This window comes from Gracilinanus agilis, chromosome 4 (genome assembly GCF_016433145.1).
Source record: "Gracilinanus agilis isolate LMUSP501 chromosome 4, AgileGrace, whole genome shotgun sequence".
Taxonomy (NCBI): Eukaryota; Metazoa; Chordata; class Mammalia; order Didelphimorphia; family Didelphidae; genus Gracilinanus; species Gracilinanus agilis.
This window is the reverse complement of record NC_058133.1, coordinates 359,312,508-359,330,552: the sequence shown is the minus strand read 5'-3', so window position 1 is coordinate 359,330,552 and position 18,045 is coordinate 359,312,508. Positions and strand designations below refer to the sequence as shown.

The 18,045-nt window shown below is 37.1% G+C and overlaps 1 protein-coding gene across 1 annotated transcript in view; it reads left to right on the top strand.

The window, feature by feature from the left end:
- Positions 1-4,877: 4,877 nt before the first annotated feature.
- SESN1 (sestrin 1) overlaps positions 4,878-18,045 on the top strand; it is a 112,211-nt gene continuing 99,043 nt past the window's right edge. The window contains exon 1 of the mRNA XM_044676677.1: positions 4,878-5,183. Within this exon, the coding sequence (XP_044532612.1) occupies positions 4,905-5,183 (279 nt within the window). The 5' untranslated portion in view covers positions 4,878-4,904. The remainder of the gene's footprint in view (positions 5,184-18,045) is intronic.

Sequence of the window (18,045 nt, the reverse complement as noted above, 5' to 3'; positions counted from 1 at the left end):
CAACATTTACAATGTTTACAGAAATTGTTTTAATAATTAGAGAAACAATCCTTGCCATGGGTGGGGCATGCCTATATAATTAAAATGACAATACCACCTAAATGATTTTTTTTAATTAAACTCTTACCTTCCATCTTGGAGTTTATACTGTGTATTGGCTCCAAGGCAGAAGAGTGAAGGGCTAGGCAATGGGGGTTAAGTGACTCGCCCAGCGTCACACTGCTGGGAAGTGTCTGAGGCTAGATTTGAACCTAGGACTTCCCATCTCTAGGCCTGGCTCTCAATCCACTGAGCTGCCTCTCTAAATGATATATTTAATATTACCAAGCAAAATAATTTAAAGAATCAGGCAAAACAGTAACACAATTCACTTGTAGGGAAGAGTCTAAAATATCAAGGGATAAAATGTAGAAAAGTAGTAATGAAGGGGGATACAGCATAAGATTTCAATATTATAAAACAGAAGACAAAGTTCGGTTAAAAACAGAAAAGTAAATCAGTAGACAAGATCTGAAAAGTAAATAGAAGTAATTAACAATAGTAGTCTGGTATTTAATAAACCCAATAATTTAGGAAAATGAGACAGTAGTCTGAGAGAAATTAGATTTAGTCTAACATCTTTTACCACATAGCATAAGCATAAATGGTTATGCAACTTAATTACTTAAGGCCACAAAAATGCAAAAGAGAAAAATGAATATGGCTCACAAATATAGTTTGGATAGAAAATTATTTAAGTAAACAAGAGATAGAGATTACAAAAAACAATAAAAGCAATTTTGATTATATAAAATTTAAAGTGTTATATGAATAAAATAAAAGGATATAATAAATGGCAAAACTTAACTGGGAATATATTTGCATTACATATCATTGACAAAAATTTGGTATCTAAAGCATATAGGGAACTGAAATAAGTCTATAATACCTAGAGCCATTCCCTGAGTGATAGAAGAATAAGAACCAAGTTTCAAAAGAAAAAAAGCAAACTATAATCATTTGAAAATATTCTTCAAATTACTAATAATAAAAGAAATACAAATTAAGACAAGTCAGTTTTTATCTTACACTTTGAAAATTAGGAAAGGTGATTAAAAAAATAAGGTAAGGACCAATATGTGGAAAGATATACATGCTAGCATATTCTTAATTGGAGCTGTGAATTGGCCTATTCATTCTGGCTTTCAAAATGAAATTTAGCAAGACAAGTAACTCTATACTCCTTGAGTCAATAATCCTATCATGTATAGAAATAGGTCTTGATCAATAATACAAGTAAAACCCATTGGAATTGCTTGTTGGCTAAGGGAGTGGGGTGGGAAGAGGGGAGGAAAACAACATGAATCGTGTAACCATGGAAAAATATTCTAAATTAATTAACTAAATAAGCTTTAAAAATAATCCTATTATGCCTGGAAAGGTATTCAAAGAGACACAAAAGGTCCCACCTTATCCCTCAAAATTCATAGCAATTTTTTGTGATACTAAAGAACTGGAACCAAATGGACACTCACTGATTGGAAGTTTGAAAAATTATGGTATATAACAGAACATTAATGATTGTGTGGTAAGAAATAACTAATAAAATAAATTTAGAGAGGAGCAACTAAGTAGCACAATAGAACAGTACCTAGTTTGGATTCAAACCTGGCTTCAGACACTCTCCAGCTATGTGACTGGGCAAGAAACCTAACCCCAACTGCCTAGTCCTTATTGCTCTTCTGCCTTAGAATCCATACAGACAGAAAATAAGAGTTAAAAATAAAGAAAACAAAAAGAAACACAGGGATATTTGTATGAATTGATGTTGAATGAGATTAGCAGAACCAAAAAAACAAAATGCAAACAATGATTTGGTTGTTTTTTTTTTAGTGCTTGATAGAGTTCTTTGCTATATGGAACCCAACGGGTAAGTTTCCTCCAAGAAGGCAGATCAGAGTTGGAGTTGAGAGGTTAAATCACTTGCCTAGGATCACAAAGTCAATAAATATCAGCTGTAGGAGCCCCAGGTCTTCCTGACTCAGAAAGCTCTCTCCAAGGGATTCTTCATTCATTATGATTTCAACAAAGTAAGTGGGAAAAAACCTCCACAAACAAGGCAAACTCGAGTAACTGAAAAACAGTGATAATCCTGGAGTACAATTTTATTAAAAAATGAATATTTTGGTCATTAACTACGGTTAGCATTGGCTGTGGACACCATAGACTCAAATAATTAGGGAGTAGTAAAAATGTCATTGTTCCTAAAATTTTCTGGTTTGTAATATGCTAAAAAGCAGGCTTCATTGAATTTTTTTTTACTTGTTTTCCATTAGATTGGGAGCTTCTTCAGGGCAGGGTTTGTCTTTTACTTCTTTTTGAAGAAACAAGATATATTCATAAAGCACTTAGCCAGTGGTTGGCCCATAATAGGTGCTATATAAATGCAAGCAGCTCTTATTACAGTATTCCAGTGTTTGACAATAGGAGGCCAATTGATATATATCTTATATACTGTTACAGTTACAATACCACATATTAAAAATACAAATAGATACATATGTAATTGGTTTCCCCTTCAACTGTCTCTAAGCATTGTGAAGATGGGATTAACTCTACCCTGACCATTTTTAGATTTAATCACCAAAAGTATAAACACCCCACTTACCCCTTTTTACAGCATGGATTAAGTGCATATATTGTATAGCTATATGAACATTTACATATGTATTTACATAGATTTTTATTTTAAAGATAATTTTCCCTTGTACTAAAATTTTGGGATACAATACAGAAGGTCTCATTTGGTATAATAATTTTATTTCCTAAAAGCTTACAGATCGACTGTTTTTTTTTCCTTCTCTAGAGGTCCTTAAATTAGATTTAACAAACATGGTTCATATCTTCCTTAAGTATTTTTCTCTCAGTAGTAATCAAGAGGATCCTAAGTGAAGGTGCTGGGGGGGAGAACGACTAGTAAGTTGGAGATCCTGAAACCACTACAGAGAAAGGTAAAACACAAACCGATCTTCCTCCCTTCTCCTTCCTTGAGAGGGTGACTTCCAGAACGTCCCCGGCCCAAGCCCTCTCAACCAGATCGGTTCCCGTTGCTGCCCTAACTTTGCGCCCTTTTCTCTCTCACATCCACCTCCCTCAAACAGCACCGTTTCGATTCACCTTGCCCGATAAGAACAAGGAGAAACACCGCCACGGCCTAGGTCACACAACCCACCAGTCCCCTTAATAAACTAGGCCTGCCAAGACCCACAGAGCTCACCTAGATCTTAACCACCAGCCAGTCCTCTCTTCCTCCGAGCCGTTGGAACGCAGGGCAGTCGGCTTCCTAGGCAACGCCGCACTTCCTTCTGGAGGATGTAGTTCCGGTCGCGTCAGGCAACCTTTCCGTAGCTTCACGAGCACTACACTTCCCATAAGTCATTACGAAGAAGCCTACTAAGAAGCCTTTAGTCATTTAGAAATAGTACATCAATCAGAATTAGGAATTATCTTAGAGTCCCACTCCATTTTTACATTGTCCTTCCCTGTGCTTTGCCAAGCTCTTAGACTAGGCATTTCTCCTTTTTTTTCTCTTTAACAGCAGGTGCCAGGAAAGCCTGGGTAAATACTCGACGGCGGGAAAAGGCTAGAGACTTAGTACGCATGCGTCCCTCTTCCTCGCTTTCAAAACGGCACATGCGCAATAGTTCACTTCAGTTGGCTGCCCCGTGAGGGCTCGGGGGTCCTGTCCTAAGCTGCTGAAAGGGCGGGGCCTTCCCAAAAGGTTTTGCCTCGGCGGGTCCCGTCTGCCGAGGTGGGGAAAACGGCGCTGCGCCGTAAGGGCAGCTCCTTGTTTGTGCAGGGCGGAGAAAGGGGAGGGACTGAGCCTTCGCGGAGGACCCCCTTGCACTCCCCTCCCCATTCCCGCCCTCTGGGCCGGTCCCCGCCGATGGGGCAGGGCGAAGGGGCGGGCTTTTTGCCTGGGGCCCGGCACCAACTTCGACTCCCCTGGCCCAGTCGGGGCCTCCCGGTGCCTCCTAGGGCCGCAGGCCTTGGGCTATGGCCTTGTCGGGAGACGGGGGTGGTGAGAATAGGAGATTCGGAGGGGGCAATTGCCACCCTGCCAGCAGCGCACCACTTCGGGCAGAGAGACATGAGATACCGACGGGACGCTGCTCCCCCATCTGCTAGGCTAAGTAGCAGCTTTCTCTCTTTCTCCGGAAATCTGACCGAGGGCCCGGGGTCAGAGGAACTCGCACATCGTGCTTCCTCCCATCCTCGGCCAGTGTGCCACTCTGCTCCAGCTCGGAGCAGGAGGGAGGAGTTGTGAGAAGGCGGTGCTTAGGAGGAAGGCGGAGCCAGCAGAGGACTGAAGAAACTGGGGCTGGTGCTGGAAAAGACTCCCCCCACCTCCTAGGGAAAAAAAAAAACGCAAACCCCAACAACTCCCAACTGACAGGCGAGCTTTCCTCGCTGGCCACCCTCGTGGGCAGAGCACGGATTTGACAGCTCCCCAGCCTGAGGACTACTGCTGACACCGCCAGGCCGGAGAGCGAGGTTTCCTGGCTTCTTACGAAGACTTCAAACCCATGCGAAATATTAAGTGGTCTGCGTGATTGCCCCTTGCCCATTATTTTGAAACCCATTCAAGGAAAAAAAAGACATTTCTTCGAAGAAGCTGCCTCTTGTCGGAGTGAACTTTGAGAGGTAGAGACCCCCGAAGCATTGGTTTCTGAGACGACTGTGGGTCTGGTTTTTTCAGTGCCCCTACAAGGCGAGTCCGCAATTTGACGTTTGAAATTCTTTGATTGACCCCCTACTTAAGCCCGGACCAAACTGATTTAAGGTGTTTTTGGCAACATGGTGAAAGGAGACTGAAGATTGAAAAGTGGGGCGGGGTGGGGGGAGGGAAGAAGTCCAAGGACACGATGGCCGAGGGGGAGAATGAAGTTAGGTGGGATGGATTGTGCAGCAGAGATTCAACTACTAGAGAAACAGCACTGGAAAACATTAAACAAGCAATCTTGAGGAAAGCTGAGTTTCTTCGTTCTGTGAAAGAGACACCTTATCGTTCATCGGAACAGCTTTTAAATGCTGCCTCTTGGGATGGGTTCAATAAAATCCTTGCTCGTCTGCTCATGCTTTCCAAGCGGTGTCCCTTTAAAGATGTAAGAGAGAAAAGTCAATCTATTTTGAAGTGTGTCCAGGTAAGAAAAAACACAATTCAAACTATTGTTTTTCCCTGGTAAAGGGGGGGGGGGGAAGCTACTGTTTCTATTAATTAAATTTGTATCCAAATTTTTCTTTAGTGCAGGAGTTCTTAATTTGGTGTCACTAAGCTTGTTTTAAAATATATTTTCATAATTACTTTAATAGAATTGGTTTCCTTTGTACTAATATGTATTGTAAGATGCACATTGAAATATTCAGAGAAGAGGTCCACAGGCTCCATCGGACTGCCAACTGGGTATATGACAAAAATGGTTAAAAATCTCTGATTTGAGAGAATATTCTATGAAATTTATATCCTGTGGTTGATTTACCAGGATTGAAACAGAAAACGGATAATCTGAACTCTTATGACATTAACGCATAATAGTGAAGTGGTTTTCCATCTGGAATTATATGTAAAAGTTATTTGCTGGTAATTACAAGTACATACTTTCTCTTATATACACTTTAGAATTATATTCCATCTTTGTTATGAAACCTATCCACCTTTTTAAGATTTTGAATAATGTAACCTTTCCATTAAAAAATCTATAAAGATATTGATTGATTCCTTCTTTCCTAATTAAGCTTTTTTAAACAAACTTAAAAAGTAGGTGAAATATTATTATTATTTTCTCTTCTGCTCTCAAAGGAAACTAATTTTCCTTCAAATTAAAGGTTGCAGGGTCAGAAAACAATTTATTTCATTTTTTCTTCCAAAATTTTAAAAAAATATTGTGATAAAAGGGCTCAAATTTCCAACTATGTAAAACCAAACTATTAGCTATTCTGGGCTTTATGTTATTCTTTCTTTTTCAAATAATATGTTTATGTTATTAAATTAGTTGGAAGTTTAGTTGACTCATGTTATTTTCTTATATCTAATTTTAATGTTATTAATTTTCCTTATTTTATGCTTAAAGGCTATTTTCAATTTAGAATATATGTTAGTAGATATATAATGTGTAATGTATTTGAAACCTTTCATTAAAAAAGAAATCTTTTGCTGCCCTGCACCTATAGGTCAGTCTTTTATCCCACATCTTCTGTCTGTCAGTATAGATACCCAGTGTCTGTCCCTGGTGCAGGTTTTCAGGTCCTCTCCTGTGTGTGACCCTGTTGGACCTCCCTTCCCACTCCCCATCCCCACAGTGTTCCAGCCATTACCCCACCGGCCATGCATTCCTCCTCTGGCTCTCTTCTCTAATCATGTTCTCTTTGTGCCCGGAAACCATGTGCCAGCTATATTTCTCCTGGAGTAGCACTCTTCCTGTCCTCCTTCCCTTCCCCACTTCTGTGAATAATTTCAAATTATGTAAAAATCACTTTTGATGAGGAAGCTGAGGCACACAGAGATTTATGTGTTCTGCCTAGGGGTCACATAGCTCATGTCTGAGGCCACATTTGAATTTAGGTCTGCCTTCTTGACTCCAAGTCTACTGATCTATCTACTCACTATAACATCTAGCTGCCTCAAATGTATTGTCATAACTATTCTTATGGAAATCTTTCTAACTAGGTTTCTAAGAGAACATTGATCATCTGTCACTTTATGCCTCAGGAATATCTTTATGAGCAACACAAGGCACAGTTATAATATGATGATTTCATTAGGGACTACTTGCCCTGATACTCTGACACAAATAGGAATTTTGAATTATTGTCTGCTTTTTAATAATTTTTCTTTTTTTTCCATTTTAATTATTGCTGTCAATGTATGCTTTTATCTTTCAAATCTTCTCCCTGCTCATTTGCTCCTTCTAATTATCTCCTAGGCTGGGAAATCAGATAAGGAAGTTTGAGAGTCTCTCCTAAAAATTAGGTGCAGAAGAGTTTTACTATGCGGAATTTGTGACATGTTTTGACTTCTCAGAGGCTTTAATTTTTTTTTTTTTTGGTCCTGATCTGTTATTTCATTAGTGTAGAGACCATTTATTCAACAACAATAATAATGATTAATGTTTATATAGTACTTTAAGATTTATAAATCACTTTACATATATTTCCTTTGTTCCTCACAACACAGTTCTGTGAGGTGCGAGTATTTTTTCTATTTTACAGATAAGGAACCTGAAGCTCAGGTTAATTGACTTGCCCAGGGTCACACAGCTACTAAGTGTGTAAGACAGGATTTGAGCCTAGATCTTCCTGATTCCAAGTCCCATTTTCTGTCTACTATGGCACCCTTCCCCTAATCAGCATTTTTTAAAAGTACCTTCTGTGTTCTAGGCCCTGAACTAGGTGTTGGGGAATCCTAGATAAAAATGTACCTGCTTTTCTGCTTTAAGAACTTACATTCAGCTGAGGGGAAGCAGCTTATATAGATATAAAGAATTAACAGTTCAAAGTAAGTACAAAATAATTTCAAAAGGAAGGAGCAATTTGAAAGATTTTATAATGCCATAGACTTAGAGCTGAAAAGGACCCTAAAAGTCATCCTGTGCAATCCCCTCATTTCAGAAATGTGGGTTCTGAAGCCCAAAGGGGTGAAATGAAGACAGGCTTTATATAGAAGGTGGAATACAAGGTGAGTCTGCAAGGAAACTTGAGATTTTAAAGAGGCAGAGGTAATGTGGGAGTGCATTCTAGTCACAGGGCTGGAAACTGGACCAGAAGTCATGGAGGTCCATTTGGTTAGAGGGGAATAATGTGAAATAAGCATCAAAATAAAAAGAATAGAAATTTATGGATTTCTGTGGATTAAAAATACTTCTCAGAAGGCAATAACACTTTAAAGCAAGTAGAACAATTTTTTATTACTACAGATTTACAAATGAATTTTTGACTAAAATATCTCCAACAAATAATAGTTATCCTGAAATATCTCTAACAAAAAGTAGTTTCCATCTGAATATCTCCCATGAAAGAGAACCTACCACTTCCTAAGGCAGCCCATTCTACTTTAGTTTAGTTTTAATTCTTAGCATGATTTTTCTTCTAGCTTAAGTCTTTCTCTCTTCAACTACCACAATTTCTCCCATGTGTAGAAACTCTCTCTATAGATGCAGATAGTAACTTTTCTGTAATTTATATACTTAATAGTTGCCTGAGATTAAGTGACTTCCTAATGGTTACATAGAGTGCAAGAGGTTAGACTGGGAACCCAGGTCTCCTGACTCCCAAGTCCAGTGCTCTTTATACAACTTTATCTTTAGGCAAAATAATTCAAAGAAGACGCGAAATCTAGTTTTCCTTTTTCCTATAAAAGGTCATATAGCACTGCATTATTTTAAATATTTGTATGTTTATAAAGAGAGAAAAAGCTTTCCTTTGAGGGGTGGCTTCCTTCTTGCTGTTCATCTACTTAAATTTCTGTGTTCAAGTTTCTGTTCGGAGCTACATATTCCCTGTGTACCCTAGAAGTTCTCCCTAGTAACTCACACAACTCAATATTGACCAACTCTCCTTAAGTCATTCTAGTAGCAAACATTGCACCCAGACACTAGATAAAGTCAGCAGTGATCTCTCTCCTGAAGCTTCTCCTAACTCTTTGACTGTTCCTTCTCAATCTCTTTTGCTGATTTTTGTCCAAGGCATGCCCATTAACCATGGCTGTTTTCCAAAACTTTGTCAAGTTAAATCATTTTAAAATAAGTCTCACTATGAGCCAGACATTGGGCTAATATAATGATGGCAAACCTATGGCATGGGTGCCAAAGATGGCACACAGAGCACTCTCTCTGGGCACGCACACTGTACTTCCACCACCACCACCCCAGTTAGGTACTAGAAGGCCAGAGGGACTCAGGGAGGAGCTGTTCCCCTCCCCCTCTCCATGCACCTGAAGACATTCCTCACTTCCCTCTGCCCAGCAGCCCAATGGGAATTCTTTCTCCCTCCCTCCCCTGTGTGTGTGAGAGTGGGGGTGGGCGGGCTTACCTGCTGTGTGATGATATGGTAAAGATGGTAGCCTGTTCAGTCTGTGGTGGAAGTGATTTCTGTAATGGGGTTGGAGAGGAGCTAGTTTGAGGGGAGCATAGCTCACAGTATGGCATGTAGCTGGAGGGGAGCTGAGCACTTAGGCCACTCTCCTCCCCCTCTCCACTTGCCTCTCATCACCCACCTCTCTTTCCAGCAGCCCAATGGGAGCACTTCCTCCCTCCCTTTTCTGGGGTTAGAGGAGGCATGAGGTAGGGCAGGGCACTTAGTCTCTGGGGGCAGGGTGAGCAGGGCACTTGGTCTGAGGGGTGGGATGAGGGACAGTACCTGGCATTCCCTCTCTAAAAGGTTTACCATCACTGGATTAAGACCTAGGAATACAAATACAAGCTGAAAGAAAGACTGCCTCTGCCCTCAGGGAGCTTACATTCTAAGAGGGGAATATAATACATAAAAGGAAACTGTAAAGAGGATTGAAAGCAAAAGGTCTGGAGTTGGGGTAGGGAGATGATAGATAATGTCCTAAGTATTGGGAGTGGAATCTGGAGAAGAATGAAAATATGGTTGACCTGATCATTGTCCTTAAAATGGAAGTTCTGGGAGGAACTAGCCAATCAGAGGCCTGCAGAGGCCTCTTTCAGTGTAAGAAGTCTAGAGGTAAAATGAATTGTAAGAGCAAGGAGACCTATGTGACAGAGAAAGACCAGAAAATTCTGTGTTTTCTTCTCTTTTTCCTCTATACCAGTGATTCCCAAAGTGGGTGCTTCCGCCCCCTAGTAGGTGCTGCATCAATCCAGGAGGGCGGTGATGGCCACAGGTGCATTTATCTTTCCTATTAATTGCTATTAAAATTTTTTAAAAATTAATTTCCAAGGGACTAAGTAATATTTTTTCTGGAAAGGGGGCAGTAGGACAAAAAAGTTTGGGAATCACTGCTCTATACCATCTTGCTTGGATTCATAGATTCAACTATTATCTCTATGTGGTTGATTCCTAGATTTGTATATCTAGCTTTGATCAGACATGGCCTTTTGGTCATCTCAAACTGGTGGCTCCAATAGGCATCTCAAATTCAACATGTTCAAAACCATTTAGGGTCTTCCCTGTCACACATCTGCAAAAAGCCCCCCTCACCTCTTCCAAGCCTCGCTGTTAATGTCAAAAGCGCCGCTATCCTCCTAGTGACAAAGGCTCACATTCTTAGTATCATTTTTCACTCCTCACATATTCAATCCATTGACAAATCTTGCCATTTCTACCTTTACAACATCTTTTGTACAAATCCTCCTCTCACCATTTTATGTAGCCATGATTCCATTTCCTCACCACTTCTTACCTGGATTGTTGCAATAACCTAATTGATCTCTCTGCTTCTGCAATTCTTTCCCCACTCTACCCTGACCTCCCCATAGTTGCCAGTCTGATTATATTATCCCCATACTAAACCCTAATAACTGGCTCTTTTTTTACCTCCAGGATCAAATATAAAGTTGTCTTTTATCGAAACTGCCACACCAATGCAACTATCAACAATTTGGAGATAGGTCTTGATCAATGACACATGTTAAAACCAGTGGAAAAACACATCAGCCGTGGGGGTTAAGGGGAAGTGGGGGGGGGGTGTGAAGAGGAAAGTAAGAGCATGAATTATGTAACCATGTTAACTTTTCAAAAAATAAATATTAATAAATGTTTAAAAAATAAAGTTGTCTTTTAGGCCATTTAAAGATCTTCCCATCTTTCCAGGCTTTTATGCTTTATTTCTCTCTGTGTACTCTGTGACCCAGCTTGCTGTTCCTCAAGCAAGATACCCCATCTCTATATCTGTGCCTTTGAACTGGGTGTCCTCCATACCTGAAATCTTCTCTCTCCTCATCTGCAAGCATCTTGACTTTCCTGTCTTCCTTCAGTTTTCAGCATACAATCCCATGCTCAGTAGGAGACCTTTCCCAGTCCCCAGAGTTTCTAACTCCTTCCCCCTCTGAGATTATCTCCCATCTACTCTGTAGATATCTTGTATTTACCCATTAATCGACTTGTATGCTCCATTAAAATGTGAGCTCTTTGAGAGCAGTAATTGTATTTTTCAGAGTTTAGCCTAGTGTCAGATGGTAAGTAAGCTCTTAATAATTGTTCTTTGATTTAAAGTCCATCACTTGTAATCAACGAAAGTCAGTGAATGAGCTACATATTTCGTACCTTGTGACACTATTGAGTTTTATTCTCAGCTTAATGATTTAAATATCCCATCCATTTGCACAAAGTGCTTTACATATATCGTTAATTAAAATAGATATCAACTCAGGCAGGTTGTTTTTCCCATTTTAAAAGTTAGGGAAACAGACTGAGAGAGGTTTTGACTTGCCCAAAATCACATAGCTATCGAATGGCAAAACTTGTTCTCTAGTCTCAGCTTTGTTACTTCTCTGGTCTAGACAATTAAGCTCTTGATCTCATTTTGTTTACCTGTAAAGTGAAAGTTAATATTGTCATTGATGTCCTTGCCAACTCTAAAATGCCAGGATTCTGACTTTAGAGTGATTTTATAAGACTTTCTTCTTAAGTAATAAAGTTTATTGTCTAGGGCAGTGATGGGCAAACTTTTTAAAGAGGGGGGCCAAAGGAAAGGAAATGCTCATCTGTCAGTCTGTTTCTAAGGCAACTCTTTCGAAATTTCATTGTATTGTATCCTACTCATTGTATTCGTCAAATTAGAATAATGTCCGACCAGGATAGAACATTTCAGGGGGCCATATCTGGCCTGAAGGCCGGAGTTTGCCCATCACTGGTCCAGAGGATTTTTTTTAATGCTTTCATATAATAAAGTAATTATTTTTGCACCCCTGAGAAAATTCGGCTTATTCAGGTTGAGTCATATGTCAAATTGTTAAAATTGAAACTGTAAAATTCCAATGGGTCATATATCTTTGTTCTTAACATCTTAATAAGGAGGGTTACGTAGATTTGAAACAGGACTCATAAACTATAGTGTATACTATAAAAATACCTTGTTGCAAATTAGTCATTGTAGAAAAAGATGTAAGTAAACTTCCCTTTGACTATTTTTTTTTTTTTTTGCAGTTTCCATCAGCTTTGTTGGGGCAAAGCTCGTGTTTGTTATATTTCCCAAATTCCCTGCAGAGAATTCCTTGTAATTACTACCTACTTGACAGCCTCATTAGATTTTCTTTTCTTTCTTTCTTTAAAAAAAAACAAACCTCTAACCCTCTGTCTTAGAATTGATATGGAAATACTGGTTCCAAAGCAGAAGGGTGGTAAGAGGTAGGCAAGTGGAATTAAGTGATTTGCCCATAGATAGCTTGAGAGAATCTAAGGTTTAATTTGAACCCAGGTGCTTCCAATTCCAGGCCTGGCACTCTATGCACTGAGTCATCTATCTGCCTCCTTATTCGACTTTTAAACCCATTTCCTATACACTTTAATACATGTTAGTCAGTATTTTTCAGTTTTCATAGGGTCCCTTTATGCTGCTTTTTAATCTTTTACATTATGGGACCCAAATAACTGTTAGCCTCAAAGTCTTTTCTTTACTTACCTACTGTTAAGTATCCTTTTTTATGCCTGCCTTTTTTGGATCCTTTCTTTATTTCTAGACCTTTTTCTGGCCCTAACAGAAAACTCTTTCCATGTTTAAAAAAAGTTTTTTTTTAATTTTTTAGATAGGTCATGCTTTGGGGAAGGAGGAAAAGGAAATAAAAGAAATTTAAAATTTTCAAAAATAATTGGAGAAAAAAGTTTTTCTTTCATATAAGATCAAAAAATTTGAGGATCTATTTATTTATTTTTTTAATGACATGTGGCAACTCTTTAATTGGCAAGTTAAAGGTTACAATTATAATGGATAATAAGTTGTAAGATGCAAAAGGACATTATCTTCTTTCTTCCTTTCTCTCATTCTCTTCTTTGAAGGAGATATTGAAACTTACTTTTTAGGATCACTGGATCATAGATATAGAATCTGAAGAGAATTTAGAGATCATCTGGAATTTAAAGAGACCTTTATTTTACAGATGAAGTAATGAGGCCCACAGAGGCTAAGTGACTTGTCTAAAATCACATAAAAGAAGGGGTCAGCTAGGTGGCCCAGTTTGAGAGCCAGGCCAGAGACAGGAGGTCCTAGGTTCAAATGTGGCCTCAGATACTTCCTAGCTATGTGACCCTGGGAAAGTCACCTAACACCTATTGCCCAGCCCTTACTGCTCTTCTACCTTACAGAATTGGTTCTGAGACAGAAAGTAAGGGTTTAAAAAAAATTTTTTTTAATTAAATCACATAGAAGGAAATAGTAGAGCTGGCATCTGAATTCAAGTCTTCTTGATTCCAGATTCAGTGTTTTTCCCACTTATAATGTGCTTTCTTAAGTTTCTGGCATTTAATTCCTCTTATGGTCATTTAGCATGTCATTGGCAATGCTATGGATATTGGGAGTAATATACATTTATTATTAGTTTAATTATTCTGACTTCATTTTATATTGTTTTTACCAAGAATTAGTGCTGTGAATGAAAGTGACATATTAAAACCTTGGTTCCCAAGTTCCAATTACATGCCTTTGTTCCAAATGGTAACCTCCTTTGCTATAGTCCATAGAGTTTGGATTTTATTTAAATTCTTTTCTGGTCCTGAAAATACTTTGGACAAGTTAAGTAGTCTCTTAATCACTAACAGAATTAAGTAAAGGATTTATTACATTGCTGAATTGTGTTTACTTTAATCTTTTCAAGTTAGATCTATTCTCTATGGCCAATCATTGGAAATTCATATGTCATTTCTTGATCATTTTGAAGGCAATATGCAAATAACTTCCTGTCATAACTACCTGTCTTTTACAAGCCAATCTGAGAAAGTTCTGAAGCAATGCTAATTAGCCCAAATGCCAAGTAATAAGTTAGTTCTTAAGTTAAAGAACAGGCAGAGTAGTGCTCAGATCATGAAACTGCAAAACTAAAGGATTTTCTACAGTAATACTTTATGGCAAAGAATCATGTGGCATCATATAAGATGTAAAGCCCAATGAGATAAAATAGTTGAAGGTTTTACAATCTAGACATTATATCTAATGTTTTTCTTTTCTTACCAAATTCTAGATACATAGGCCTACTTGTAACCTAGTTTTAAATTTATTTCTAATGTTGATGGAATTAAATTGAATATGAAAGGAAATATGAAACATTAGTAGAATAAAGATCCTTACATGCTGTATTTCAAGCTTGCCTTCTATTTTTAGTAGTAAAGTTAAAGGGTGAAACATTTTACCTAGATTTACAAATTACTTAGATAACAAAATAAAATAAAAGTTGTCTCTTGAAAACAAAGACCTTATACCTTAAACTTCATCAAAGGATATATGAAGTTGGTTATGTGATTTATGCTAACTAAACCAGATTTTATAATATACCTATTATTAATATCTTATATTTTCATATCACCTTAACCTTGGCCATATTTTATAAAAAGAGAATATACAGTATTCCATACCTTTCCAAAGAAAAGCAATAAATGCATTTTCTCATCTTTTCTTCAGAGCCATGTATGATCTTTATAATTATATGACATTCCAATCTGGTTTTTGTTTTTCCATTTGCATTATTGTCATGCATATTGTTTTATTAGTCTTTTTACTTCCCTTTTTTATCTGTTCATATAGTCTTTCCATGTTTCTTTATATTCTTCAGATTTAATCTTTCTTATGGATTATTAATTTGTTTCATTTCCCTAACAATTTTTTTTTTGCCATTTCCTAACTGATGGACATATATACTTGGTTTCCAGTTTTGAATAAAAGTGTTACACATAGCTAATTATTTTGAACTCTTTAGTTTAAAAACATCAGTTCCACATTAGGATTCATTTTTTAAGGTATCTTCATGTTCAAAATCATTTGATACATAAGGTTGTTAATTTTAATAGTATAATATTCAACAAATCCCAATTAGGCTATTATTTTAAACACTTGTTTTTATTTTGTATTCTATAAGTATTATATACAAACATTTTAATTTTACAAATGATTTCACTTTCTGGCAAGTTGGCAGGTGCTGACTATCTAAAATTGTAACTGAGTAATTTTTAAATGCTACTCATAGCCTAAACATAGCAAGACATTCATCCCATCATGTGAACATGTAGAAGTCAAAGGCATGCAGAATAGATTGGAGGCAGGCAGGGTGGAATGTACAAAGAGGTAGATGAGACATGTACTTAAAAGAAGCTTTTAATAATTTTAAAGTGGCTTAATAGGAAAAATATTTTTTTCTTTCAGAAAATAGATGCTAAAAGTTTTTTAATCTGATTAAACTGATAAATATTCCCTTGTTTTATTCTCTCTAATATATAAATCTTCCAATTTAGTCTTAAAGAGTTAGGGTTGGAGGAGACAAAAACTCTCTCATTTTATAGAGATGATAAAACTGAAGTCCAGAAAAGATTATTGCCTCACTAAACTCACATAGGCAATACCTAGCAGAAACAGGATTTCAGCCCAAGTGCTCTGGATCCAAATCCAATATTTCCTTCCACTATACTGTCCTTAAGTTTCAAATTTATTTATAGTGGTACCAAACAATTATGAATGAAAATAATTAAAATTTCTCCTTCTGGAGTCTAATCATTTTGATTCATCAAGTAAAAAGCTGTTAGTGCCACTTGATTTTGATGGGAAACAGTAAAAGAGAGGCTTTTAAAGTTTACCGTTTTAAAAATCTATATTCCAAAGTTCTTATTGGCTACTTTGATTGGAGCTATTTGAATGAATTTAAAGAACATTCAATGTTTGTCATTGTGGTCATTTGCTCTCTTGGTTTTAATCTGGATGAATATCTTTACAAAAATTAATTCTTCTAATGGAGCATGTCAGTATGTTTTGGCTTTGTTTTAGGGGTTTTAAATATCAGAATTTTTATGAGGTCTGAAAAAGTATTAAACATTAATCTTTCAGTGAAAAAAATTTGCCAAGATTTCAAGATTATCCAATTCACAACTGAAAGCAATGAGCATTTATACCTATTTTCTTACTATTTTAAAGTTCTGTCAAGAAATGAATGCAAAGTGAATTAGCATAGAAGATAAACAATAAATTTGAGTAGATCAGAAATGTATTTAGTTACATTCTGTGAAATTCTAGTTTTAAAAATGAAAATAGTACCCTAAAAAATTTCTTTCTCTCTGTCAAATTTGTAATTGTATCAAGCTGTCACTAATTTTCAAGGTCAGTTTTAAGTGATCTTATCACCTCAGTTATATTCACATTTCCGTTTGGAGCTTGCTGTCATTTGTTAATAGAAGCTTCCTTCAAATGAGCATATTTTTCCAGAAAATGTTTCTGTGTATATATGTATAAATGTATACATATATGTAAATATAATTTTCTTTAGGTTAGAAAAGTGTCAGTATTATAGAGTTTTAGTCTTATAGCAAAATTCGGTACTTTTGTCATCCTTAACCTATTAGGATCTAAGTGTAAGACATTCTAGAAATGAATTTTTTCAGGTCTTTAGGTGAATAATAATTTGTGAAATAATAGCTCGAATTGTTTGAAAGCTTTCATTTGTTTCTTGAGTGCCTAATTTGTGCTAAGGAGAGTAGTTTACTGATGAGACCTAATTTATAAGGGGAAAAACAAACTCCTTCATCTTGAGCACTCAAATTATTATTTTGGTGCACTATAAGAAAGGTAGCAAGGTAAGAGTTTAGTGTAGTGTAACAATCAAGTCAAAGGAATAATAGAACTAGGAGCCAGACATCCTGGTTTCAGATTGTTGTTCCATTGTTTAATAGCCCTATGATACTGGGCATTTGACTTCTCTGAGAATTTGTTTCCTAGTGTAAAGTATAGAAAATATTACCTCCTCCTTTCCTCATGGGTTTTTTTGATGGTCAAATGAGTGTCTTTGAAAATTGCACTTTTCAGGCATTTCAATCATGTTTAACTCTTTATGACTTTATTTAAGAGTTTTCTTGGCAAAGATACTGTAATGGTTTGCAAGTTTCTCCAGCTCGTTTTATAGATGAGGAAACTTGGGGCAAAAAGGGTTAAGTGGCTTGCCCAAGGTCATATTAGTGTTAAGTATCTAAGGCCAGCTTTCAACTCAGGAAGATAAGGATTCCTAACTCCATCTCTGGCACGTCATCCACTGTACTAACTAGCTGCTCTATCTTTGAAAAATATAATGCCTTATATATGTAGGTCAGATATGTACATGTTCTTGTGTGAAAATAAACCTACTTATTCTCTATTCTGAATCTTCCTTATGGACTTTATTTGAATCATTTTCAAGAAACATTTTCATCTTTTATTCATAGGTCCATGAAACAGTTTCAGATGGCTAAAGACTTGACCTGTTTTGTCTACTTCTATCTACTTTGTTCTTTCATTTTTTTTAACAGAGAAGGATACAGTCAGGCTGAAACAGTGGTGGTCCAATAGATATGCATTGTATTTATTTTTGTTTTTAGTCATTCGAAGTCCAGGTGTTTAAGTTTAGTTAGCTCCACTTTCTAACTAAATAGGTCAGTCTCACTTGGATCAAAAAGGTATATTGTTGCAGTGAATAACAGATGGCCATTTTGGTCACTGAAGGAAGAGTTCCTTTTGCTCAAGGCAGGCAGCCACTGCAGAAGCCAGCCTGCTTAATTAGAAATATTATTCATGTAGAGGAGATGCATGGAAAATACACTTACACACTGGTGGACCATGTGATACTACTTTCTATACCTGGAGCAATGTCATGTTAGCTGAAGATTTAGAGAAAAACAGTGAAAATAAGGTTAACTTACTTGGAAGGCAACTCAAAAGTATTCACAGCATATACACTAAGGTATTTTGTATACCTCTATTTCCTGTATCATCTCAGGATTAAATTGTCTTCTTTCCAAGAACTTGCCTAGTTAAATACAGAAGTTCATTACTTGGGATTAATTCTTTGGTCATAGCAAGCCAACCATGAAACAAAGAAAAAT